At 37.7% G+C, this 8729-nt stretch overlaps 2 protein-coding genes across 5 annotated transcripts; one reads left to right on the top strand and one right to left on the bottom strand.

Annotated features, from left to right (window-relative positions):
- The first annotated feature begins 466 nt into the window (after positions 1–466).
- LOC104591588 (Zinc finger C-x8-C-x5-C-x3-H type family protein) lies at positions 467–4449 on the top strand. Of its 2 annotated transcripts, none has more exons than XM_010250475.3 (7): positions 467–935; positions 1091–1126; positions 1438–1503; positions 2227–2346; positions 2698–2997; positions 3659–3922; positions 4097–4449. In XM_010250475.3, the coding sequence occupies exons 1-7, from the start codon at positions 570–572 to the stop codon at positions 4295–4297; spliced, it is 1353 nt and encodes a 450-aa protein (XP_010248777.1). In that variant the 5' UTR covers positions 467–569; the 3' UTR covers positions 4298–4449. The 2 variants fall into 2 exon arrangements, with proteins under 2 accessions (XP_010248777.1, XP_010248778.1); XM_010250476.3 differs by having other exon boundaries at positions 472–935; positions 1447–1503.
- On the bottom strand, positions 4185–7564 carry LOC104591981 (RPM1-interacting protein 4 (RIN4) family protein). Of its 3 annotated transcripts, none has more exons than XM_019196811.2 (3): positions 7328–7564; positions 6274–6465; positions 4185–5060 (listed from the first exon to the last, which is right to left on the bottom strand). In XM_019196811.2, exons 1-3 carry the CDS (start codon positions 7334–7336, stop codon positions 4983–4985), a joined length of 279 nt encoding a protein of 92 aa, XP_019052356.1. In that variant the 5' UTR covers positions 7337–7564; the 3' UTR covers positions 4185–4982. The 3 variants fall into 3 exon arrangements, 1 of the variants encoding a protein (XP_019052356.1); XR_016085553.1 differs by lacking the exon at positions 4185–5060 and adding an exon at positions 6960–7112; XR_016085552.1 differs by lacking the exon at positions 4185–5060 and adding an exon at positions 6960–7112 and having other exon boundaries at positions 7275–7559.
- Between the last annotated feature and the right edge of the window lie 1165 nt (positions 7565–8729).

Raw genomic sequence — 8729 nt, 5'->3', positions numbered from 1 at the left:
GAGTGAGTTGTTTTGGGTAAATTGGGTCGTAAAGTGGTGGGCAGTATTGGATTGGACCACAAGTACCTTACCCACGACCCACACCCACCAACCAACTCGTATGGTCTTGGGTACTGGCTGTCTGACATGGAAAGGGTCGGAGAACGGAGACAAATCTTTCTTTTCTTCCAATACCAACCGTAAGATTGAGATATGCACCTCACGACTCGCGTATATGCGTACATGTATACAAGGAGTCCGGATCTGCTGGTCGCTAGCCTTGCTGGCTATTTCATCCTACCGCACATCGGGAATAACGGCAATGTAAAGTACAATCGATGTTCTCAATGTGCGGCTGGATGAATGTGCCGAGCAAAGTATGTGGTGGTCAGCAGATTCGAGCTAGTAATATAGGCACATACACACGTACTCTTCGTCAACCAACCATTATGAGTTATGACGACGTATATAGGCACATACCTAGCGAAAGAGATACTCAATTCCTTTGGACTCTCTCTCTCTCTCATAACACGCTTTTTCACTCCCTACCTCTTTCCCAAGCTGATTAGGGTTTGAAATGTGGAGGGATAATGGGAGATAATGAAGAAGTTTCAGTGTTGAAGACTGAGGAATCGCCTCTAGGGTTGCTTTCCTCCTCGCCTTCATCTCCATCGTCTTCATGTGTTCCTGATGATGTCCTCAGTAACACTGTCGCTGTCGAAACCCTAGAAGGAGAGTTTCAGAATTTAGCCTTGGAGGAAAACACTAACACTGACAATAACAATGAAGATAATGAGAATGTCGGGGGCGATTCCGATGTCAAAGAGGAAAAAATCAATACTTTTCAGTATCCCCAGAGATCCGACGAACCAGATTGCTCTTATTATCTTCGGACCGGGACATGTCGCTATGGATCAAACTGTAGATTTAATCACCCTATCAGATGGAAAAATCAGGTATTTTTATCGGTTTTGCACCTTTCCCTTCTTATTATCTTCTAACTTCGCCTACTTGTCTTGGTGAGATTGTTAAAGGTTCTTTTTCGTCCTTTCCTTTTCCGAACATATTTTTTTATGATGCTTAATTGATGCAATTAAACTACTTGTCGCAGGCATCAGGGTCATCGGATCCGCCGGAATCAGTTCAGGTTTGATTTTATTAGCTTTTATAAGCTCTTTGTTTATTTAGTTTTTGTATTATCTGTAGACGAAATTTCATGGAGACACTACGCAATGAGTTTGGTAAAGTAGTGGTAAGATGCACTGAGATGGTTTTATTCTCACCGCCAAGGGGATTGCTGTGACAAGGAAAATGTTTATTGGGTTGTAGTCTATGAGTAATTTGATCACTCCTGCTTGCGAGTATTCGTCTCTGGTTATTTCATTATACTGTTGACTTTTACTCTTTTGCGTATGTTAAATTTTTTGTAGTTTCTGTAAATGATTTTGCTCTTTCAAGGTTTCTAAGGAAAGGGAAAAGGAAAATGAAGGATCTCCAGAAAAGACTGGGCAGACAGAATGCAAGGTTAGTAGTTTTAAAGCTCGTATTTTGGCGGTTTCGTTTTTGCCGTTTTGGTACATCTTACACTTATTTGATATTATTTACCTGCTGTTTCTAAAAATATAAGCAATTTGACATTTGTATTGCACGGGTTCTTTCGTTCGAATATTTATCTCATCTAAGTGGTTCTTATATGTAGTGTCAATAATTTCCTAAGGATGCTGATAAAAAAACAACAATTTCTGAGGGGCTTGGCATGCTTTAATCAGTGAAGCTTAGTTCCTAGTCCTAAATTTATTTATCTCATCTAATGACGTTTTTTTAATGAAAACAGCAATCCTAGTGTTTTTTTGATAAAACAGGGGAACCTAGATTGTAGTCCTAAGTTTATTTTCTTGAGTGCTTTGTTGCTCCGTTAACTGAATCCTCTTCATATTTAATTTACCATGGTATGTTTGTTAGAGCAACAATGGCATGGCTCGTGGGATCCATGACATATATCATTTCTATGTACTCAAAGATATAAAAACTACTTATGGTTCTATTTATTACATTCTTTAACTTGTACCCCTTTCTCTTTCTTAAGCAGGAATGATTTTGTAGTTTTTCCTTGGTATTTCTAGCAAGGATCTATGATTGATATTTTTGTAAACCCCATTATTAATTTGTTCTATAAAGGCAATTTTCCATGATTCATATGTTCAGTAATAAAACTTGGCATATTTATTGTTCTGCTATTTGTTGCAGTATTACTTGAGGACAGGAGGGTGTAAGTTTGGGAAAGCTTGTAGATACAGTCATCCTCGAGAAAAAAGTGTAGTAGGATCTCCTCTAGAGCTAAACTTCTTGGGCTTGCCAATCCGTCCGGTAATACTTCTATTTTTATGCTTTTAATATTCTTAGTTTTTGGTAATTAATATTTTTAAGCATTGCAGGCAACTAAGAGACTAATGATTTCTGCAAAATGCAAAATTGCATGTATTATAATTCAGACAATTATGTTTCACTCCAAAGATGTTTTTTTCTATATACATCGTTTATGGGTTTAGTAGGGAGATGCCCATTCATGGAAGTAGAAGATGTTTGGGTATATTCTCCCAGTCTTCACTCTCGATAATTCAAATTACCCACAGCTGTGGTTGCAAATCAGTTGCTTGCACTAGTGCATAATATATACAAGATAAATATGTCTAATGAAGATATTTCTTTTTCCTACAGGGAGAGAAAGAGTGCCCGTATTATATGCGTACTGGTTCCTGCAAGTATGCAACTAACTGCAGGTTTCATCATCCTGATCCTACTGCTGTGGGAGGGAGTGATCCTCTTTCTGGTTACAATAGAAGTGGATCTGTCTCATTGCATTCATCAGGTGCATCACAACCAGCATTAACATCCTGGTCTTCACCTAGAACCTCAAATGATTCTGTTCCTTATATGGAGGCCTCCACACCCTATGTACCAGTGGTGCTCCCACCACCTCGAGGAGTTCATGCAAATTCTGAGTGGAATGGGTATCAGGTAACTATGTTTTATCGATGAAATTGCATTTTTCATGTGTATTTCAAAATTTAGAATCTTGTTTTGTTTTTTGGAAAATTGTGGTTTTCTTGTCCCCTATCGTTGGAAGGCATTTCCACGGTTCTGTCTTGTGTGTTTCTGCCCTGACACTTATGTTTGGATCAGATCTGTGTTGTTTGGTTCAGTGCATCTTTTGCTGTTCATCTTCCTTTGTCATTTGTGTTTTTGTGTTCCATTCAAAGTTATGGTGACTGCTCTTCCCACCTTAATTGGTTTTTGCTTCAGGTGACATGAAACAGATGTTTTGTTTTCTCTTCATTTTTTTTTTAATACAAGAAGCATAACGTTGTTGGACAAATTCAGACTTCAGAGCCTTGTAGTTATTAGTAAAATAATGACTTGTAATGTTTAATTGGATAGGAATGTTAATGGGGGGTTTTTCAATCTTATGTTATTTCTTGAATATTTTGATCAAAACCGATTTCATTTTGACAGTGCTTTGCATTTGTTTAAATAGATATCTATTGCTTCAGGGAGCAAGAAAAGTAGGTTTTTTCAGTACTAGTTTTAGTTATTTCATCAATTTTCCAAAGTTCATTTTATGGATTATGAATATTTCCCCTGCCAGTTTTTCCTATAATGACATTTATTTATTATTTAGGCCCCAGTATATCCACCAGAAAGGTGTATACATCCTCCATCAGCCATGATCCTGAATAATCCAACAAAGATGGTCAATCCTACCACACAACAGCAGACGCATGGTGAAGAATTCCCTGAGAGACCTGGACAACCTGAGTGTAGTTATTTTATGAAAACTGGGGACTGTAAATATAGGTCAGCATGTAAGTACCACCATCCGAAGAATCGAGCCCCCAAATCATCAGTTTGCACTCTTAGTCCCATGGGCCTGCCATTGAGACCTGTAAGTTATATTACTCTCAAAGCATTGTCATGTGCTGCTGTCCTTTCCATAACGTATTTGTGTGCATGGTTTTCAATTTTTATTGGTAATAAAAAAGCCCATTAAAATTATCACCTGACCTGCTTGCGTAGGTATATTTTCTGTTTCTGAACACTATTTCACTTGCCATTCCAGGACCAGAGCATCTGTACACACTACAACCGCTATGGCATTTGCAAGTTTGGGCCTGCTTGTAAATTTGATCATCCAATAAACTGTGCTCCTTCAACTTCTTCAATCGTATCCACCCCAAGTCAGCCACCATCCTTCGGTGTCTCCTCATCTCTGGACGGATGTGGAAATGGAGGCGATGCTTTGATCCAACAGTCTGTGTGAGAAATTTTGAATCCGTCGCCTTTCTCTAACAAACATGATAAAAGGGCATTGTGCCATTGTGTAAGGTATCGGGATTTTTTTTTCTTGGTTACTGAAAGCTGTTCTGAGGATGACATTACAAATATATGCATATACCTTTTGCTTTTGGAACATCATCACAATTGCAATTGCCATTAACCTTGCACCCCAAATAAATATCCAAACCTCTTTATTGTTTGCCACGTATTGTCTTGGCATTTTTTAGGGGCTCCATCTCTCCTATAAACATGCGCAGCTGCTGCCGCTGCTAATTTTACTTGGGGACATGACTAACACTACAATCAGGGGTCTCGAGGCCCAACAGCTCGGGTCATGTATGCCAAGGGAAGACCTATTTATATGACTTGTGGCCTGTAGCTGTAGGGGTGTCAATGCACTGGTTTTGGATTGGACCCATCCAAACCAAAATCAAAATCAATTCGGATGGGATTGGACAGACCAACAAGGCATTGAATTGAACCAGTCAAGACTTGATGGTTCAAAATATTTATTGGATTGGACCTGGTCCATCCATAATTAATTTATTTATATTGGGATCCATAATGAATTTATTTATATTGGGTTGGGCTGGATTGAGTCAATATCTGATCCATTGATAAAAGATAATAATATAGGTGTCAATGGATCAGGTTTGGTTAGAATTAATCTAAACTGAAGCAAATTTGATACCCCTACTGCGCCTGTAGTTGTTGGCTTTGGTCCTATCCCGGTTTGGCACCCGGACCTGCCAAATCATCCTTATTAATCAGATAGATAAGAATGGCAAAATATTTTTTTTAAGCGTTAAATAATAATAAACTTTATTTCATCCAGTCAATGCAGATACAAAAGCTAAACAAGGATTTTTTTTGAACAATTTCACAGTTTTCATTTTTAAAGTTAACATGTTATTGGCCTGCCTGAATGTTTATTGGGTATGTCAGCTTGGTCCAGACTCAACTGTAACTGACTTTTATGGTCTTCTAAATTTTAATGAACCAAAAATTGAGTGCAAAACTTATGGACTCTGCTAGTAGGGACTGAGCTTGCCGGGTAATCAGGTAATGGAGCATCCACGGTCCTAAAACAAAATGTCCACCACACCGAGGATAAGATGCAATGTTTACCCGCATGAATTTGGCAGTTTTTTCTTCCCCTTGAAGCTCCTGAGTCCTGGCCCCTGCTTTGCTACTAAATATGCATATTGCATTTGATTAGTATCCACTGTCCAGCGAGAGGAATGCGATACAACATACTGAATTCTGTAAATTTTTGGCCGTACATGATATTGACATGTTATAATGCAAATGCAAAATACATAGTTTTGCTTGCACTCTACATATTTGTATTTGTACTCCTTCCAACTGAGCCTAATCACAAACACTAAAACTAAAATCATCCAGCAAGAAAGCTAGTAAAACCATTTTCTTTGTTTCATCCTTTATATATATAACCAAAGCATGGGGGAACAGAAACGGAGGTCAACAGGAAATCAGAAGACGAGTTCACATCTGTGCCCCACAACGTCTTGCAGCACATCCTAGCCGTGTATTGAAAACATCTGCTGATGATAATACTAGAACCAATGATGCCATCATCGGGAGATGTTTCTCTGCAGGGATGTGATGTGGGACGTTGTGGGGCGCAGATCTGAACAAGACACCACCCACCCTGTCAAATCTGTCAAAAGGGGACATTTGCGAATGGGAAGGACCCAATTTGACAAGTTGTATACCAATCAATATCACTACAAGAAAAGTTGTTGACTTCTCATCTCTCCTACGAAGGTTCAAACACAGCAGAACCATCTTTTCTGCACCCAATTTGGATCAAACGTGTTGGAGATAGATTGGTTTTTTTAGAGAAACATAACAATGTAGGTATCCACCCAGGTGCTTAAAAATTAATGTATTCTAATTTCCTTACCAGGTTAAAAAAAAGAAGAAAAAAAAACATACCTTTTGGGGAAACGGAGCATTGCCATTTTTCTTGCAGGCGTCGTCTTTTCCTGGTGACACTGACCCCCCAGCAGTCCCACTGGTCTTCTTCTCATCTCTGGCCTTATTAAATATAACCGTGAACCCTTCGGCTGATGCGGGATTGTTGACATCCCACTCCCCGAATTTAGGCAACGGCAGACCCTTCCCCTCCTGCAATTACAGATTACAACTATAACCATGGTTACTCTGGTCCCTGCATGCGTTTGCAAGGTCAAAATTCTGCAGAATCTATCAGCATCATCATCCCAATAGAAAGTGCAAGTATTCAAGGAAAAGAGGAATGACACATTTAATAACGAGTGTTTTGAATCCTGAATTTGATCTCACAAAGAAGAGAATGCAACTCGAAAAGCAGATAAAATATTTCCATTTTGCTATCTTAAGAAGGTTTAACTATTGAGTAGAAAGAAAATAAACTATTCCTTTCCACAACCAGTAATGGAGAATGATGTTTCAGGCCACAGCTTACGAAGGTGTTCATCGTACTAATTAAATATTTTTCACAAGTGCAACACCTTTTGAACTACTTGATCACACCAAAATATCCTAAAAGGATTGTATTATTGAAACAATTTAAATAACCAATGCGCTGGTTCATATTCCATCTGATTGATCAATAGAATACTCCCATTAACATGCCCTACCTGTAAGCAACAGACCTAAACTTCAAAAGAGACACATTTTGAACCACAGCATCTCCCTCTTCATTTATTTTTGAAAGTCCACCATGGCACCGTCCACTCTATCAAAACCCCCAAATTCTTCACTGTTTCTTTCCAACTTTTCAGCCCCAAATACTGAAAAAAAAAAACATTTAACTATAAAAGAGGCCTGCATATTCATTAATATCTTCCAAGAAGCTAAGCTGTTCTTCCCGAAAATGAAATATCACCCTAAATCTCATTTTAACAATAGATAAATCATAAAATTGAAAGAAAAAGAAAAGGATAGATCAAAACCAGTTCCGATTGAGGCGGAATTTGATTGGAAGTTGGCGTGACGAGTGTCTTACCGACGACATAACGGAAGATCGAAGGAGCTTGGAGTCCCAGAGGAAACCGGAGACGAAGAAGGGACACAGGGGGAGAAAGAGAGCAGAAGTGGAAAAGGGGGAATAAAAAAGAAAAACAAAGAGACAAAGAAGGAAAATTTTGGTTGGACAGGCCAAAGTGGACAACGAGCCGGAGAGAGAGAAGAGAGAGGGAGGGAGAAAGAGCGAGCGAGTCTTAAGGCAAAAGCCCAGGACAGAGGAGATACGCTTATCGCGTAATACGCATTAATTAAACAGCGCTGGGTCCCACATGAGAAATGCCAAAGTCTATCACATCGCTACCCTCCCCTCCCTCGCTCCTGATTAAAATAAGTACAACCATAGGATCCAATACATTTTCTTGCACAATAGCTGGACACACATGGATATATGATTCTTATTGTACCTCTTAATATACTATATCAGTTTTAACTCTACCTGAAATCTGAATTGTTTCCAAAGTCCAATCTACCGGTTTTATAATTCGCTTCCACCTGAAGAGTTCACGAACACGTCACTTCAGCGTTTATTTATTATCTGGGGTCGTTGGGGTTTAGAGTCCATTTTGATTTCAATTATTTGATTGGGTGGAATTGAAATCTGATTTTGATTTTTAATTTTTCCTTTTTTTTTTAATGGGGATGAGAATCCATTCGAGTTGATTCGAATTCTCATTAATGGACCCTTAGTAAAGAATGACCTCTAAAGGGTTGAATAGTTTTTGTTTGGCACCCATTATTAATGTTATAAATTTATATTATTTTCATTTGATTTTTTTTTATATATAGATTTGTTATTTAATTCAAATTTATTTTCTAAACAATAAACCACTTTATGGATTCTACAAGTATACACATAGCATTCTTTTTTTAGATGTGTATGAACTTTACCATTTGGATATATATTGTGGTTTATTGTTTAGAAAATAAAGTAGTTTATTGTTATTTGAAAATAAACGAAATTTATTTTCCTATTTTTTATATATATTTTTTGAAATTAGACATACACATCTAAAAAAAGAATGTTTCTATTTGAGAGTTAAAATAACCACTTTTTAAATATTTTTTATTGAAAAATATGATACCACTTATTTGAATAATAACCTTTGGTTTTGGTTTAAGGGATTTATTTTAGATAGAGAGTTACGTATAAGATCCTACTCAATTTTGAATATCAACAAATCAAAATTGTTGATAGGGTGTCAATTTACCTGTGTCATCTTTGCAGCTAGGGTGTCAATTAGACTAGATTTGGTCCAATTCGATTCAGTCCAATGTAAGTCCATTATAAATGGACCAGGTCCAATTTAATCCAATGAATATTTTGAACTATTTTGGGCCAGTCTAATTTAATATCTGGATCATTCAATCTGTTTAAATTTGTT

The sequence above is a fragment of the Nelumbo nucifera genome, chromosome 4 (genome assembly GCF_055504915.1).
Source record: "Nelumbo nucifera cultivar China Antique chromosome 4, China Antique-T2T, whole genome shotgun sequence".
NCBI classification, from domain to species: Eukaryota; Viridiplantae; Streptophyta; class Magnoliopsida; order Proteales; family Nelumbonaceae; genus Nelumbo; species Nelumbo nucifera.
The sequence above is the reverse complement of the archived record's forward strand: the minus strand, read 5'-3'. Positions and strand labels throughout refer to the sequence as shown.